We start from the raw sequence: 18,853 nt of genomic DNA, 5'->3' as shown, positions 1-18,853 counted from the left end.
AATGAACTAGTAAAAAAATGTACACGTTTTTTAATCTGTTTCTTCTCGCACTAGGCTGAGGGACAACATCGGTAGAATTAACTGAAAATGGAAAAATCATTCTACAAAAAATGTCTCAATGAGGGCTATTAAAATTACTCACTGAGAGGCTGGGGTAAAAGGTACAGTGGTGCAGCACCAGGCAAGAAAAATCCCTATGGACTTTAAAAGTGAGTTAGCTGTCTAGGCAGAGAAGTGGTTCAGCCATACACAAAGGTGTCTAATCATTTTATTAAATGAACTGAGGCCAACATTTCCAAACGTGGATAGCTAAAATTAGGCACCTAAATCCATATTTTGTCACTTACGTGGCCTTAAAGATAGAATAGAGGTTTCCTTTTGAACAGAGCTCCCACAGGTCATCTTGGAGGCCAAGGCTAAATATAGATTTTGGTACCTAACTTTAGGAACTCCCATTTGAAAATTTTGGCCTGCATATTCACCTCTCTTTGGGTCTGGTACAATGAAATGTCTGGCAGCTTCCGTAGATTTTAGGAGGCAGTGGGTGCAAAGTTACATGGAGTTCTATCAAACCTGGCTCATAGTGAAAATGGACATTGATTCTAGTATGTAAAAATTATAACATTCCTGTTCTTACTAGGCTTTTTGAAAGCACCTACAGTCTGGAGGAAAAACCCACGCTTCCAAACAAGTGCATCCTAATGGGATGATTGTAAACAACATTTTCAAATGAAACCATTTGACTCAATCCAAAGAAATCTTTAAACGCGCTCTCATTGTTTTGTTAACACTTGGACATGTGCAACATATGCCATTAAAGGCTAATTCCAAAGGGGTTTCTTTTAGCTTTTGTACATGTTTGACAGAGAATGGTGTTTGTGCTTACTGTTCCCTGGAGAAATTTATCTTGGTGCTTTATTTTCTCTCTGTGGTGAACCAGATCATGAAATCTGCTGCCAATAACACAAACACTTTACTTGGTGTCTCAAGAGCTCTGCTGCTTTAGCCACTTTACTGCTCTACCTCTGTAGGCCAAATACAATAAGCTAATACTGGAACACAGTCAGTTGGCAGACACTGACTGTTCATTTTCTCACTAAAAATATAACAAAGATGATCGATTTAGGTCTACAAACATTTGTGTCACTGCTAATTTAAACCCTTTCATATCATGTGAATTGTTGTTCTGTTCTGTTCTAATGTTTAGAGCAGTGAATGCACAATATATAAATTAACAAGGAAATATTGTCTGAATAAAACTGTATGTCAGAGCCTAACAAAAACAAAAACAACTTTTCAACTCAGTTTATGGTGATGAGTTCAATCGGCAGCAAAACCTTGTTTTTTGGCATAAGTTTAATATTCTCAAAAGTTCTGGGTTTCTACAAAAGTTTACAGTTAATTAACCAGAAAACCAAGCTTCTAAAATAGGATTTTGTCACAATTTTATTTTTTTCATAACACACACAAAAACCATTTAAAGTATCCTAGTATATGTATTTTCATGTTTTAAGAGAGTTAAGAGCCCCATCCTATAGATCTTCCATGCACAAGCTCAGTGGGCTTTCCATACAAAGAGGGTGTGCAGAATCAGGTCTTTATAGTCATAGAAAGGTTAAAGAGCAAGTCATTTTAAATGAAAGTTTACGGGATAAATTTATGAGACTTTTTCTATGGGAGAGCGCTTATGCTCTACACAACTCTTGTCAAACAATTTTAACAAATTGTCATAACCTTTGTCATATCTCATTTTCTTGCATAAACAAGTCACATTGAAACTATAAATGATGGAAAATTTAATCCACATGGCTTGCATTATCAAAACTGTTAAACTGTATTATTTTCCACCATGTCAGCAGTTGCATTATCTGTTTTAAAGAAACATTGAAAAGATTACTTTTTAAGGGAGATACCGTAGGACCTGGGTAAATATCTCCCCCCTCCCAGGTCTGTACTAGTTGATGTTTTCACTTTCAATTATTTCTGAATACCCTGGAGCATGTTATTCCATATCATTATTTTTGGAGACATTCTTTCAACTGACCTCAGAGAATTTACTAGTCAGTGATATTAGAAAGTGCAGTGGGACTTACTGGTACTGTTAAGATTCTCCCGTCATCCCTACGTTGACTGTGTACATTTGCTCCAGGATCTAATTTGGCTCCCAGCCTGAGAGCATTTTTTTTCCTATACACAAGCCAGTTGGGGAGTTTAATGGCGTGTGTGTGAGGGGGTGTATGCTTGCATCTGTGTTTGCGTGCACACTCCTGTGACTATATAAAATGAGAAATTTCAGGCCAGAAATTAAATGGAATTCCTTATGAAAAGTAATTTCCTTAAATCATATAAAAGTTAAAGCTGTTGAACTTTCTGCTGATACTGGCTAGTATTGCTTATCAAACTAGGGGTCAACTAGTTGTATTTTAGCCATGTCTTCCCCACTGTTCTGTTTGCATGTCTGTCCATCTCTTACTCTCCACCTGGCATGTTTTCTGGGATAATTGTTCTGACAAATGATCTGCTGCTCTAGCCCTAAAAATGTTCTTATGTCTTATTCTCAGCTTCACAATATACTAAAGCCATAAACTAAAATTGCCCCCCATTTCCTGTGGGCATCAGTCCCAAACCCAATGGCCAAATGAAAAAATAAAATAAAATGTATTAATGACTTCCTTCCTTCCAGTGTTTTTATTAGCTGTGTGAAAGGGATCCTGATATGCTCATTCAGTGTAGAGGGAGATCATCCTATATGTTTAGTATGATTTAAATCTGATTTTCTTGCATCTGCTGGTTGTCCAACATCCTCACCTTTTTCAAGCTATTTGATACAGTGATCACTTATTAAGCTTCTTTTCATGAGTTTTTTAGAAAGAGTATATTGTTCTAGTCCATGATACGTCAGAGTCTGCAAATTAGTTTGTTTTCTCTGCTTACTTTTTTTTCCATCTAGTCCAGATCTTTAATAAATTAACGTTCAAGGATATTCTTTTCATTGTGGAGTGCAGTGAGGACATGGTGCTTTGTATGTGTTTATTTGCTCAAGGATTGCATATGGAGAATGAATGGCTGGTTGTGTACAATGGGAGAGAGAGATTTAGGCTTCATGAATTCCATTGTAATTGATTGTATCACCTTTGCTTTAAGAATGAGGAGAACTTGTGGCACCTTAGAGACTAACAAATTTATGTGGGCATAAGCTTTCGTGGGCTAAAACCCAGTAGTCCTCGTTCTTTTTGCTGATTCAGACTAACACGGCTACCACTCTGAAACTTGTCACCTTTGCTTTACTGTCTCCCATTAACCATACATTTTTTTCCAGTATTTCAAAAAGTAATTGTTAAGTTACAAAAAAGCAGATTGAGAAAGAATTATAAAATATTCTTGAGCTTGTAGGCTGCCCATCCATTTGATATCTTGGACAAGAGTTACTTTTGATTTGAAAACAACACAATGCATTAAAACTAAAAGCATTTATCTGAGCATTTTCCTTATACCCCAGTAAGACAGCTCCATGTCTACTTCAGACCCATTATATCAACTGCAGCACCAACAACTACATAAAATTAGCCATTTAGGAGATCCATTTGGCAACATCTTCTCCCAACCAGTCCCCAAAATAATAGTCACACACTCCTGAGTGCATCATTCAACAGAGCCCTTGCTAAGTAACTGTGCAACTTTTATCTTCCCTTACTGTTGTCTTGCTTATCCCTCATTACATCATGTTACCTCTGTGTACAAGGTGATAATTGGAGCTGGGTTGGATGTGGCAAACTTATAGGGCCATATATTCAAACATTGTTGTCTGATCTGCTATTATACCATTTGCATGTGTAACAAAACCCACATTTGCATGCACTAAATTAGTTATTGTGTAACTAAGGAGGTACGTATATGTGCAGTTATCCATCAGATGCCAGAAAGTGTGGGTTTTGTGCATCCAACAAATACCAAACCATATTCTAAAAGTGCCATTTGGAGGGCAAATCCTGCAAGATGCTTGGAAGCACTCAGCACCCTTTGTTGACTTTGGTAGAAGCAGGTATTGGAGGCCCTCAACTCAGCACTTTGCAGGATCAGGTCCTAGGGTATCCACATTTAAAAATCTGGATCATATACAGAATTGATCTAATAATTAATAGATTCCTGGCTAGTTGGGTACTGCATACATATTACAAGGCTAGAGGGAATTAATATATATATATTTACAGGTGATAATTTAAGGTCTCATTTAAACCCTCAAAGAAAGGACATTCAGAATTAGGGCCAGAACTCCATTCTTCAATCCACTGGTCAAACTCTGCTCTAAGTCACTTTTGTGTATTCTCTGAACAATGGAATTAGCTCTGAATTTATACCAATGTAACTGAGACCAGACTTTAACACTTTGTTATAGCTAAGGATTGCTGGAGTTTTCAAACTTTTGTTCATCTTGTATACCACATACAATATGCAGCACCACCTAAGAAAATAGAGTGATTTAAAGATAATTACAACCATAATTCTGAGTATCCTCACTTTTATAGGGTTTATATTAGACCCTGAATAATAATTGAACATAAACTTTGGTGATCTAATTATGTCGCTTTAACAGATATATTTTTATTGTTTCAAAAAAGAGGTAGTAAAGCTGTTTACAGATGTTTTATTTTCTGATTATTTTAATGTTAGTACTAAATTATGTAGCGAATTAGCTTTTAAAGGTCTACACTGAGTACCCATTTCATTTATATGATGATGTTACCTGGCTAATGTTTAAGCATATTTTTAAGTTGAGCATGGGTGGATTTACAAACCACCAATAATATGTCAAGATAAAGTAGAGAGCTCTATTGAAAATTACATAAATGCAGAATTACTGGTTCCTAATTAGCCAACACAAAAAGTTTGAGAGGTCGCTTGAACAAATATGAACACATTTGAGATTCTATTATGTTTCATAAGTTGCCCCTTTTTCCATTTAGTATGTACTTTCAGAAGAAAGGAAATAAAATTAAAGGGTCTACTTATTCTGCTGAAACAAAATGGAAGTGGCTGCTTTTGATAAAATACAACACTATAGCTGTGGCTGAATAATTTTACGGTAACTTGCTGCCTAAGGCATATGTTTTACTGTCTGAAAGTAAATGCATGAGAGACTAGACCATCTGTTTCCTTCAGCTTGAATCAATATATGGTCCAGATTGAACCACTAGAGGCTTAATATAATTACAGTGCATTTTGGTCTGTCTGTCCTGCACCTGCAATAGCATTCTCTAGCATAACCTCGCTATTCCAGCTCCATGTATTACAGAACACAATTCAAATACTGGCATTTGAAAGTTCCTTTTTCATCATATAAGGTGTACAAGATGATTGTTCAAGTCCTCATGCAGATCCATTATTCTGTACTTCATCCATCAATGTAAAAATGGGGTATGTCAATGCATAGTAAATGAAAACAAGTTCTTATACATTTTATTGCAGGGTTCTGAATACTTCTACCTTACCTGGCCGTAAAGTGACTCTTTTGCTGTTTCCTGTTGTTGGGAACACTGCAAAGACTTCATCAGACATTCTCTCTAAATTTCACCTAGGTAATGTATCATGGTCAGTGGAACTGGAGTCAGAGGACCCAGGTTCCCTGGAGGGACTGTTTATTGAGGGGACACCAGTGGCACAGGGAATGTAGGGACATTAGCCTGGTAGCAAGTCAGCCACATAGACAGAGCAGTGCACAGCTCATAGACTCATAGACTTAAGGTCAGAAGGGACCAATATGGTCATCTAGTCTGACCCCCTGCATGATGCAGGCCACAAAAGCTGACCCCCCCACTTTCCCTTAGCTCTGCTGTTGAAGTCTCCAGATCGTGATCTAAAGACTTCTAGACGCAGAGAATCTTCCAGCTTGCGACCCCTGCCCTATGCTGCGGAGGAAGGCGAAAAACCTCCAGGGCCACTGCCAATCTACCCTGGAGGAAAATTCCTTCCCGACCCCAAATATGGCGATCAGCAGAACCCCGAGCATACAGGCAAGATTCTCTAGCCAGACCCTCATTTGACCAGCGATGGCCGTTATTGCCTAATTGATTAGAATCACGTAATCCCATCAAACCATTCCCTCCATAAACTTATCTAGCCTAATCTTGAAGCCAGAGAGGTCGTTCGCCCCCACCGTTTCCCTCGGAAGGCTGTTCCAAAATTTCACCCCTCTGACAGTTAGAAACCTTCGTCTAATTTCAAGCCTAAATTTCCCCACGGCCAGTTTATATCCATTCGTTCTCGTGTCCACATTAGCACTGAGCTGAAATAATTCCTCCCCCTCCCTGGTATTTATCCCTTTGATATATTTAAAGAGAGCAATCATATCCCCCCTCAGCCTTCTTTTGGTTAGGCTAAACAAACCAAGCTCCTCGAGTCTCCTTTCATAGGAAAGGTTTTCCATTCCTCGGATCATCCTAGTTGCCCTTCTCTGTACCCGTTCCAGTTTCAGTTCATCCCTTTTAAACATAGGAGACCAGAACTGCACACAGTACTCCAAGTGAGGTCTCACCAGCGCCTTGTATAACGGAAGCAGCACCTCCCTGTCCCTACTAGAAATACCTCGCCTTATGCATCCCAAGATCGCATTCGCTTTTTTCACAGCCACGTCGCATTGCCGACTCATAGTCATCCTGCGATCAACCAGGACTCCGAGGTCCTTCTCCTCCTCAGTCACTTCTAACCTATGCGTCCCTAGCTTATAACTGAAATTCTTATTAGTCATCCCTAAATGCATCACCTTACACTTCTCACTATTAAATCTCATCCTATTACTAATACTCCAATTTACAAGGTCATCCAAGTCTCCCTGCAGAATATCCCGATCCTTCTCCGAGTTGGCAATGCCTCCCAACTTTGTGTCATCCGCAAACTGAGTCAGTAGTAAAGATTGGGTTGTGACTGGACCGTCTGGTTGAAAAGGGAACCTGACGGCTCCAGTCAGCGCTGCTGACCAGGCCGTTAAAAGTCCAGTCTGTGGCGCAGTGGGGCTAAGGCAGGCTCCCTGGCTCCACATGGCTCCTGGAAGCAGACGGCATGTCTGGTTCCTAGGCGTAGGGGCCACTGGGGCTCCATGTGCTACCCCCGCCCTGAGTGCTGGCTCCGCAGCTCCCATTGGCCAGGAACTGCGTCCAATGGGAGCTGCGGGGGCAGCGCCTGTGGACGCAGGCAGCACACAGAGCCACCTGGCCGCGCTTCCGCCTAGGAGCCGGACATGCCGGCCGCTTCTGGGAGCAGCCTGAGATAAGCATCCACCCTGAGCCCTCTCCTGCACCCAAAGCCCCTGCCCAAGCCCTGAGCCCCCTCCCGCACCCAAACTCCCTCTCAGAGCCCGCAAATGGAGATCACATCCTGTTACCATAAGTCCTCAGTCCATTTTATTTTGCCTTCCCTGACGTGTCTTAGGCTTGGTCTAAGCAACTTATATTACTACATCTCTCAGGGTTGTAGAAAATCCATTTCCCTGAGTGACACAGTTATACTGACCTAACTAACTCCCGGTGTAGATCACGCTATGTCGATGGGAGGGCTTCTCTTGTCAACATAGCTACCACCTCTTGGGGAGGTACCTATGACAGGAGAAGCTGCTGCAGCTCTTAAGTGTAGACATTAGCAAAGAGTGCTATTAGCAAAGAGAGCCAATGCTTCGGCAGCTCAGAGAATAGTCTTGTCAGCTGTGGGATGTAATTACAGTGGGTTCACATTTGAAGTGCTTACTCACGCAAAACTTCCATTGATATCAGTGGGAGATTTACCTAAATAAAGACAGCAAGAAGGGCATGTGGTGGATTTTTGCCTCTTGAATGTCACTCTCTGTAGGTTGAAATATATATCTGTTATTGGTTTGGGGGGGTTGTGTGGTGGCTGGAAAACTGCCTGCTGGCTGAGTGTGAGAAATGGGCTATTTTGCCCTTCTGCATGTCTAATAAAATTCTATTGCTTCTCAAATATTTGCTTTTTCTATACTTCGGAAAACAGTTTATGTGCAGGTTCCTCTTGGAATTGATCTTCAGAGTGGAATTTGTTTTCAGTGAGTGTATTAAATGCTTAAAAAGGTGTTTCCTCATATTTGATGAACTAATATGAAAAAAATCCCAGTGTGTATCATGCTTGTACACCAGGTTTTCTTAATATCAGTAAACACAGGACACCGTGTAGCAGAAGAGCAGTGAAGTGGTTAATTAAAAACGATTTTCAGTGTGAAAAGATGCATAGTGTGGCATTATTGTTTATATCCTTCATTTCTATTACTTTAGAATGCCAGTACGGCTTGTGTAGTCCAGAAAAGTCGCATACCTCTGCCTGTACTCTCTAGAGTCCAAACAAACTTGTACTTTCTTCCTTGGGTTTGGCTTTATTTGTAACTCAAACAACAATTAAAAATATATATATATGACTATCTGCTAAGCTTATTTTCCCAGTAGAACATCCTCTGTCCCAGGCCCTGTTTCTCTCTGCCCCGAGAGAGGCTGTAAGCCCCTTCATGCCCTGGGGGAACTGACTGAATCTTCCTGCCTGTGTAACTCAGTATTAATTGCACTGTATCTTTATGCAGGGTTAAAGCACCTGACAGCAGGATAAGTCAGCAAAATAACGCTGCATCCCTATGCAGGGTCCTTTTTCAGAGTGCTGTAATACAATGTGATTGACAAATGTTCACAGAAGAGTGGGATATCAATAGTATTGAGGATGATAACTTAGCAAAACAGTATAAGCACTAATACGTGTAATGCCCAAATGTCTGTCATTTTAAATTATGGCTGTAGCCAGTTTATGGTTGTACGAAGTGAGCTGTTGTCTTGATGCATTTTTTAGGGTTTGTCTACGTGATTGGGTAGTGAGCTGCACAGAAGTGTGATTCCTAAAGTGCACTAACATGTTGTGCATTGATTGGTGTGCTTCAAGCACTGTTTCAAACAGCACTATGATAAAGTGCATTAGAGAACTTTTAGTGTGCTCCAGCAGGGTTAACGTGGACCAATTAGTGCAGAGCACATTAGTGCGCTTTAGAAATCACATCCCTACAGGGCACACTGCTGCACCATGTAAACAAGTCCTTAGAGAACAGGTGTTTGCATAACAAAAAATACCAGCCTAATTAGCACTCTTAGTAGCAAAGTAAGGATCACACAGAATAAACTTCCTCATTATTCCTGGCATAGGTCCCTCAGGCCAATGCTGACCCTTTCATGTACCGTATGTTTTAAGGAAAACACCTAGAATATGCAAGAATTTCCTTAACTACATATGATCATTACATCTTCCTTGCATCTTGAGTAATTGATTTGTTCCTGCCTTGCACTCTCCATGCACTCTCATTGGTATAACAAAACACGTAAGCTGGGTGTCGCAGGGTGGACTGGGCCCTTTAAGAGGGAACTGGTCCAGGCCACCTGTGCCTCACTAACAGCCTCTCCAGGGGGCCTGATAGAGAGCTGCTGGTCTCTATAAAGAGCCAGAAGGGAACTGAAGATACAGGGAGGAAGCTGGGGCAGAGGTTGAGAGAGCTGCAATGAGCAGAAGACTCCTTCAGGAGACCCTTGATCAGGGGAAAACTTTGGGCCTGGAAGCCAGAGAAAGCTATAAATACAAAACACATAGTAAGAAGCCCGCAAGTAGCGGGACAGGGCTCTTTATGGGACCCTGAAACAACAGGGGAGCAGCAGAGGGTAGGTTTTGCCTGCTGATGTCTTGGAGCCAGACTCTAAGTAGGAGAGGCCTAGGAGTGGCAGCTTGAATTATTTTGGGACTTTCAGGACAGCGTGAATTATTTGGAACTTTATTTTAATAAACCAGACCCCAAGAAGGGCTGTTTTTGTTGGACCTGTGAAAGCTTTTTGTGAGTTACTGAGGATGCTGAGGGGAAACTGAGGCTGGGTGCAGCAGCGCCATACCTGGTCATGAAGGGGTGCTTGGGAGGCAGCTGGCCCTGGTACATCGGTCAATCTGCAGAACTGATGTTTTTTACCAGTGCTGAACTAGTTCTGGGTATAAATAGAGGGCTTGTGTTTCTAATCCTGTCAATCTCGTAATTCATCTAGATTCCCTTATTTGTTTTAACGGATAGGCTTAAAGTCATACAATACCCAAAATGGAAACTGGTCATTTAAGAAAGTAATGCCCTAAAGGTCTTTACAGTATTGCATGTGGACCATGTTCTGGAATTGCATCTGTACTTGAGGTTTGTTGCTTTAAAGGAAAACATTTAGTACAACAAATTGTCACAATCATCAATTTGCAACCAAAGATCAGAAAATGACGTGTTCAGTATAGGTGAATATAGACTAACCAGGGCCGGCTCCAGGCTTTTTGCCACCACAAGCAGGGGGGGGTGGGGGAGCCGCGATCGCGATCTGCTCTATCGCCGCCGCTTCAGTTTTCGGCGGCAATTCGGCAGCTGGTCCTTCGCTCCAAGAGGGACTGAGAGACCCGCCGCCAAAGAGCCGGACGTGCTGTCCCTCTCCGTTGGCCGCCCCAAGCACCTGCTTGCTGGGCTGGTGCCTGGAGCCAGGCCTGAGACTAACATGGGGACTACAGTGCTAAGCGTAGCGGAAAAATACTCCTAATTCAGAACTACAGTTTAGCCTGTTGCTTGCCAAATATCTAGTAACTGCCATCAGAGTAAAAGGGGAAAGTTGCTCCAGCAGCAACTGCGTCAGTAGCAAAGACCAGGCTCCTAGAGAAGGAGCAAAGGAGAAGTGCATAGAAATGGAGAGGTAGACCACAAGAGGAAAATGAAGGTGGAAAATTGACAACAGGAAGGTGAGGCTGAGGGCAGCAGTAACAGATAAAGTGAAGGAGAAGTGCATTTCCAACAAGGGGAAGGGAAGTAAAACCAATATAGGAATGTAGAAAGCAATAGCCAGGGTGTATTCATAGATATACAGTTAGGCAAATTTTGAAGCAGAGGCAGGGGACTTGATTCTCCACTCACTCACATTAGGTTTATGCAGTGAGTGTAATTCAACTGATGAGCAGACACTACAGAGATGATAGCCAATGCCATATAAACATCTATACAGACAGATGTCTGGTAGATTCAGTGACGTTATTCCTGATTACTCTACTTGGAGGGAGAATATGACCCTATAAATTCTACTGTGGGGCTACACAAACTACTTGAACTTTATTCTTCTGGTTTATTACGTCCCCAGAACATCCAATACAACTCCATCTGTCATATGCAATGTAGTTGTAGCTGTGTCCATCCCAGGATATTAGAGAGATAAGGTGGGTGAGGTAATATCTTGTATTGGACCAACTTCTATTGGTGAGGGGGACAGAAAGCTTGTCTCTCTCACTCAGAGAAGTTGGTCCAATGAAAGATATTACCTCACCCACCTTGTCTCTCCATGAATTATAGTTATGTTATTTATTCTGCTTCTACAGAGCCAAATCCTGAAGTTCTTACTCTGTTAATAATCAGACTGTATTCAGGCAAAACTCCATGGGAATTCTTCTGGAATAGGGTCTGAGTATTAACATAGTAAGGACTTCAGAATTTGACTCTTATTCAATATTTACTTAAAATGCAATACAAAATTTCATATTAGAAATACTAATACAGCATTTTGCTTAAAAATAACCAATTGCAAAGAAAAATATAGCAAATTATTTTTGTGAATCAACCAGTTTATAAAAAAGTCATCTTATTGTTATATTTTGGATACATTTTGTAGAGAGTTTTCTGTATCATTAAGATCAGACTGGCTCAGACATACTATATCATTAGCTTCTTATACATTAATTTGATATGACATATAACTCAATTAAACATATACTCTAAATTTTTCCTGTATCATCTGCAATAAAAAAAATCTCAGAATATACTGCTGTTCAAAATCTCATAATGTGCAGTAAGCAGGGCCTGCCTGATTTGTCCACTAGAAATCCATGTCTTGGAAATGGCAATCCAAATTTCCCCTGCAATTTTGCCATCATTTTGTTATACTATTAAATGTAATAGTTTTCTTCTTTGAATCTTGGTCTGTGAATACTCAGCTCTGACTTGAATAGTCAGCTTGTGGCCAAGATAGATCTTTCCTTTCTTTGAGTGGAAAAATACTTAGTGAGGGTTTTGCATCAGGTTTTATTTTCTCTTTTCAAAATGTGATAATTTTTAAAATGACACCTTACAGTCATAGCATCAGGGCATTGTGCCCAATTGCCATACATGGCAGTGAGACACAGAGTCTGTGACTTTGCTCTCTTTGACCTACCTTAGGTGGCAATGGAGAAGTCTTGTGGCAAACATTAAGGGATCTTTCAGATTATGGAAAAGCCTAATTGATTGTTGTTCTTCGAAACCCCTAAGACTAGTAGAGCTGTGTGAATAAATGATTTGGGGGGGGGGAGGTACTGTGGCTGAACAGGAAAAAAAATGTTTTGGTCAAACAAACAAAATGTTTGGTTTCGTTTGAGGGTGGTTTTTTACGTTACCAAAAAATAAAAATAAAATGGAAGTAAAATTTGAAACAAAAAGTCATTTAGAATCAAAGTGGAAATATTCAGGTTCAAAAATGTTGAAACAAAATGTTTGACTTTTTCAGAATTGTTTTTTTCAACCAAAACAATTTAGGGCCTCCCAGAGGGCGGCGGCAAATGGGGCAATTTGCCCCAGGCCCCCGGCCCTGCAGGAGCCTCCATGAGAATACAGCATTCTATAGTATTGCAACTTTTTTTTTATGGAAGGGGCCCCCGAAATTGCTTTGCCCCAGGCCCCCTGAATCCTCTGGGTGGCCCTGAAACAATTTGGCAAATTTAACCCACATTTTTAAAATATTTTGATCAACCCAAATCTGTGGGGGGGTTCCCATTAAAAAAAACATTTTGTCCAAAAAAATATATATATATATATCACCCAGCATTAGACAGTTTAGAATGGATATATTTCCCAGATTAGAGCACCAAGAGATAGCTCATGCATATACAGTCATCTCACTGAGAAAGATTCTTGTGTTATTTCCTTTAATTCTATTACCCTTTATTATACTGCTGTTTAGAAACTTGTAAATACTATATATAATTCTACCAAAATTCCTTTGTTACTTAAGATAATATAGTGCCATTTTATTAAATGCGCCTATTTGTGAAATGCAGAATCAATGGACATATTTATTCAGTGTTCTTAATTCTTTAATATTCTTTTCTTTTTCAGTTTTCTTCTTGTATTTGGTTGCTTGATTTTGTCAGTGTTTTCTACCATTCCTGAGCACGCAAAACTTGCCTCTCGTTGCCTCTTCATTCTGGTAAGTGAAACTTATGAATACAGGACAATTTCACAGCCACATTAAGTATGTTAAACTCCATCTCACTTTAGACAGAGAAAGGTAATTTATGCTTTAAAAAAAAATTCATCAACAAGGTAAAAGAATCAAAATAGGCCCATCATAAACAAAAAATTGACAGGATCACCATTTCCTTTGGGACTTATTCTACATAAGGAAATGTTAACAAACACATGATTGTATCTTTGTTCTCCTCTTGAGAATTGCCATACTTCACTACTAATAGTTCTTCTGCAGCTTGGTTGATAAAGCATGAAAGACCTTTGATACTGCTGTTGTCACTTAAAGTCAGTTTGTGACAAGAGATACTGAGCTACTACAATCTTTCTTTATACTTAAAACAGGAAATAATTTGGGTATTTTAGCTACCAGTGTGTTAACCAATGTATTAACTGTTGGTAAATACTGACTTTTTAATGGCAATTTTTCTGTAGAGTAGGGTAGTTTCATGACTTTCTCATTAAGTGTTTTTCTATTGTATTTTCCTCGTTTCCTTTTCCTTGTGATTTAAGTATAGTGAATCTAATCTAGAAAACTGCTTAACATTATTATGATTGGTAAACTGGTGCAAGCAAATAATGTTTTAATATGTCCAAATGTAAACTTATACATCTAGGGACAAAGAATGTAGGCCATACTTACAAGATGGGAGACTCTATCCTGGAACGCAATGATTTTGAAAAAGATTTGGGGGTGATGGTGGATAATCAGCTGAACATGAGCTCCCAGTGCAATGCTGTGGCCAAAAGGTCAAATATGTGTAACGGATTCATAAAGAGGTGACTCTGTAGAGAGGTTATTTTATCTCTGTATTTGGCACTAGTGTGACCGCTGCTGGAATGTTGGGTTCAGTTCTGGTGTCCACAGTTCACGAAGAATATTGATAAAACTGGAGAGGGTTCAAAGAAGAGCCACAGGAATGATGAAAGGATTAGAAAACAGACTCACAGAGCAAAATCTATTTCATTTAACAAGGAGAGGGTTAAGGGGATGACTTGATCACAGTCTGTAAGAACCTACAGGGAGAGCATATAATCCATAAAGTGCTCTTCAAACTAAAAGTTAAATATATAACAAGATTCAATGGCTGGAAGCGGATGCTAGACAAATTCTGACTGGAAATAAGGTACACATTTTTCACAGTGAGGGTAATTAACTATTGGAACAACTTACCAAGGGTAGTGGAGGATTCTCCATAACTGGCAATTTTTAAATCAAGATAGGATATTTTTCTAAAAGATATGCTCTATCTTAAACAAGCATCATTTTGAGAAAGTTATATGGCCTGTGTTATACAGGAGGTCAAACTAGGTTATCACAATGTTCCCTTCTGGCCTCTAAACCCTTCGTGCTGAGCCAATGATAGCCAATGGGGGTACAATGGTGTTAATTTAAAAAGTCACCAGACATCACAGAGTTACCATGGATATTTTGTATTCCAAGAACACAAACTGCAGCATGTTAGGTAGGCTCCACTGCATAGCGACTATTGACGAATGTCGACTTTTTGATGGCAATCACTGTATGTGCTCATTACTGATTCTCATCATAACAATTCCTAAGTAGTTAAGGACTGGGCAGGCTAATTGATGCATTGTAATTTCCAATGCAGTTACTTTAGTGATTTCAGATAGCATTCAGATCCTGTTCCCTTATTTACTGATTTGAGCAACACCTTTGTAATGAGTTTGTTTGGGCATCCTATAATTGATTTTGTTAATGTAACTATTCAACTACTCTTAAAAACCAGGGATCAGCAACCCTTGGCCCGTGGCCCACCAGGGTAAGCACCCTGGCAGGCCAGGCCGCTTTGTTTACCTGCCACGTCCACAGGTTCGGCCGATTACAGCTCCCACTGGCCGTGGTTCACCGCTCCAGGCCAATGGGGGCTGCGGGAAGCGGCGCGGGTCAAGGGAGGTGCTGGCTGCCGCTTCCCGCCGCCCCCATTGGCCTGGAGCAGTGAACCGCAGCCAGTGGGAGCCGCGATCGGCCGAACCTGCGGACGCGGCAGGTAAACAAACCGGCCCAGCCCGCCAGGGTGCTTACCCTGGCAGGCCGTGGGCCAAAGGTTGCCGATCCCTGCTTAAGTCAGTCTCTGTCTGCAATGAGTTCACCCTGAAATGTCACTGTAAAACACCCTTTTGGGGTCCTACATTTACTCTCAGTGATCTGTTTAGGTCCACTGAGATCTGTACATAAGCTTTAAGCATATAGGCCAGATCCTCACTGGTGTAAATCATCACAGCTTCACTGATTTGGACTACTGTGTGTAACTGTCCAACCCTGCAACCCCTTCTAGTGTTTGGATTTTAGAGTTTCTCTGTCTCTCGTATGATCCTGAACAATTCAGAATGTAGAAATTATGACAGCTGTATATTACAGTGATGATCTTAATAGAAGTGGGTGGATAATCTGTGAGGCATTAATACTAGTTGTAGTAGTCTGAGCCAACATTTCTATAGAATATCCCTATGTGTTTGTAGCAAGAACAGGGCCTGTGATAAGAAATTTTTACAGTTCCTGCTGTGGCTCTCTCATGGAGAATGTATAAGGTCCAGGAGCAAACTGAAACTTAAATTGGTTCATTCCTGTTTGCTGGACCACATGTTCTTTCCTTCATTTGCTGACTCGTTAGTTAAAGTTTGCAATGACATAAAAATAATACAACTCAACACTAATGTTTCAGCAATCATTTTGACTACGTAAATTCACTGATTGCAGTGTTTAGTGCCACCAATTCTCACAGCCCCTTTACATGTAATGATTCACACGGTTCTTGCAAATGTTCTGCTTACACAATTTACCACAGACAGTTATATTAAATATCAAAGAACTGTTTATTTCATACTGAAGAGATACAGCATCACATATTTCTTGTCTAATAACCACAACACTCTGTGAAGCTGCCTGCTGGAATTCCATGAACAAACTGCTTCATGGACTTATTCCAGATGGTACTGAAGAGCCATCCTAATTTGCTACCATAAAACAAAAGCAATAATGTTCCTCACATTCATATCTATGTTTTTTGCCTTATTTTGCCTTGCACTGGCACTCTTTTTTTTTTTAAACTTTATTTTAGCTGCTATTAGCAAGGTGAAAGAGACGAGGTAAATGTAGGTAATCTAGGGCTTGTCTACACTGGCAAGTTTTGTTGCCAAAAACTGCCTTTTGGCGACAAAACAGCAAGAGCGTACACACTACAATGGGACTTTTGTCGCGAAAAACGCCCAGGTTTGGTAACAAAAAACTTCCACCCCTTCGAGAGACTTGTGTCTTTTCCCCTCCCTTTATTGTCGACAAAGAGCCAGTGTAGACACTGCTGATTATTTTGTCCACAGAACTGGCTTCCGCCAGTATCCCACAATCCCTGCCCTGATTGCTCTGCTCAGTGTTGTGATCTCTGCTGCCCTGCAGGCATGTGCCCCCCCCCCCCTTTCAAAGCTCCGGGAAGTATTTGTGTGCTGCTCCTTTTGGGGAACAAACAAAGAGCAAATCATTGGAATTCTCCTGTTCCCCTGCACTAGGAACACAGCAGGAGGCAGACGGCTGCTGCAGGGGGAGGGGGACAAACCGCTGTGCTGCTTTGCCATTCCTCCGCATAGAGAGCTCACAGAGCTGCTCATGATAATGCTCTGGGCAGCTGAGGGGGCTGTGGGAGAACTCTGAGAGAATCCCAAGATGCGCAGCGATACCTACCCACAGTGCATTGCTCACCCTGTCGATGACATGATATGATCTGTTGACAGAGGGAGCAAGTGTGAACACCCTTTAGCAATTTTTGTTTTGTCAACTTTTGGGTGTCGACATAAGTTTTGTCAACAAAACTTGGTACTGTAGACAAGCCCCTAGTCTCCACCTCCTCACTACAAGGGCCAGAGATGCTGAGGGGCTTGTCTTCTTTCCCACTCCTCCTACATGGCTGGGATGGTATGACTATCTGCTAGGCAGAGGTAGGAGCAAGTTGACATCTGTCACAGACAAGAAATAGCAAGAAGAGCATTGCTATATACATTTACACACACACACACTCTCTCTCTTAATTTGGGACTCCTGAAAGCAGCAGCTGGGTTGGGTGGGCTGAAGATTTAAAACATCTCCACTGACATCAAGCTTCAAAAACTTTTCAAGAGAATTGAAAATCTAAAATAAACAAGTCTCCCCAAACTGCTCTATTTACTTAACTTTCTGGAAATAATAAGCCTAAACAAAGGGAAAGAAAGCATCAGACATCTCCTTATACCTACTTATCACAATTATCCTTTAATCTCTTCTCTGCACACAGTTTATGGCACTTGGATCTGACTACTGATGTATTCCACACAGACAGTAGAATAAATTCTCCTCCAACATCAAAAAAGCCACAAGCAATTTAAGAATCCAACCAACACAGCAGAAAAATAATCCTTGGTGTATTACTAGTCTCCTACAACCACAACAACTACTGGCACTGTATCAAATAGTAAAAGTTGAAGAAGTAAAACTGAGCATGGGAAGGCAAAAGTCAAATCTTTTGGGGAAGCTAGCCAAGAAGATAAATCTGGCACGGAATTGTTCTCTCTCATGACCAAACTCTATATATTTTAAGAAATCTTACAACACACAGCAAGATTTTGTCACCGGTATTTGTAGAGCCAGCGGTCGATTTTCTGTGTGAATGACTTTTCAGCAGAAAATGAAGTTTCCACTTTAAAGCTGGACTACATCTCCCATGATACAATGCAGTCTCCCCTCTAATTGAGCAGTGTGGTGCATCATGGGAGTCACAAAGCTGTGGGGGCATCCTGGGAGGCCAACCCCTAGGGGACAACGGGGGCATCAGGCATCTGAACTACTACTACCTATGAGGCAATGTGCATTATCAGGAAATGCAATTTAATGTTTAACTTACCTGAAACTAAATGTTTTGGGTTAGTTCAACAAACCAAAATGAAATATTTCTATTCCAGAATATCAAAATGGATGGTCTAGACAGTATTTGGTCCTGCCATGTGGGCAGGGGACTGGACTCGATGACCTCTCGAGGTCCCTTCCAGTCCTAGAATCTATGAATCTATGAATCTATAAAATGTTTTGATTGAAGATGTCATAATGAAATGTTTAATAACTTCTACATCAAAATTTTGTAACGTTTCATTCTGCCAAAAATTTCAATATTTCAACTCTTATCCAAATTCTGGACAAAAACAAATGTTGAAATATCAAAATTTCTCATGCAATGGATATTCCAATTTGCACTCAGCTCTACTTAGTCACTTTCATTAGCACCTTCCTACAAAAGTAGCCCCATTCATGTCAACGAAAGGGACTGAGCAATCAGAGCAACAAAAATATTTTTTAGAAGTTTTAGTGAAAAATAATGTTGCAAAAATTGTAAATCTGTATCTACGCCCAAAAATATATACAGGACCACTGCACTGAGTGCACCTCTGGATGAAATATCATTTGCTATAGTATAGAATTCATTACTTGTACTTATCTTCTTTCTGTGACCTGTAGTATATAACTAATACACCAACGCAAAACCATTATTAAACCATAATGTG

At 40.5% G+C, this 18,853-nt stretch overlaps 1 protein-coding gene across 1 annotated transcript in view; it reads left to right on the top strand.

Annotated features, from left to right (window-relative positions):
• Positions 1 to 18,853, top strand: part of KCNQ5 (potassium voltage-gated channel subfamily Q member 5) — a 525,002-nt gene that overhangs the window by 364,612 nt on the left and 141,537 nt on the right. Inside the window, 1 exon segment of the mRNA XM_026654633.2 lies at positions 13,178 to 13,268. Within this exon segment, the coding sequence (XP_026510418.1) occupies positions 13,178 to 13,268 (91 nt within the window).

Source organism: Terrapene carolina, unplaced genomic scaffold (assembly GCF_002925995.2).
Source record: "Terrapene carolina triunguis isolate 2854851 unplaced genomic scaffold, T_m_triunguis-2.0 Scaffold42, whole genome shotgun sequence".
Lineage (NCBI taxonomy): Eukaryota > Metazoa > Chordata > Testudines > Emydidae > Terrapene > Terrapene triunguis.
The sequence above is the reverse complement of the archived record's forward strand: the minus strand, read 5'-3'. Positions and strand labels throughout refer to the sequence as shown.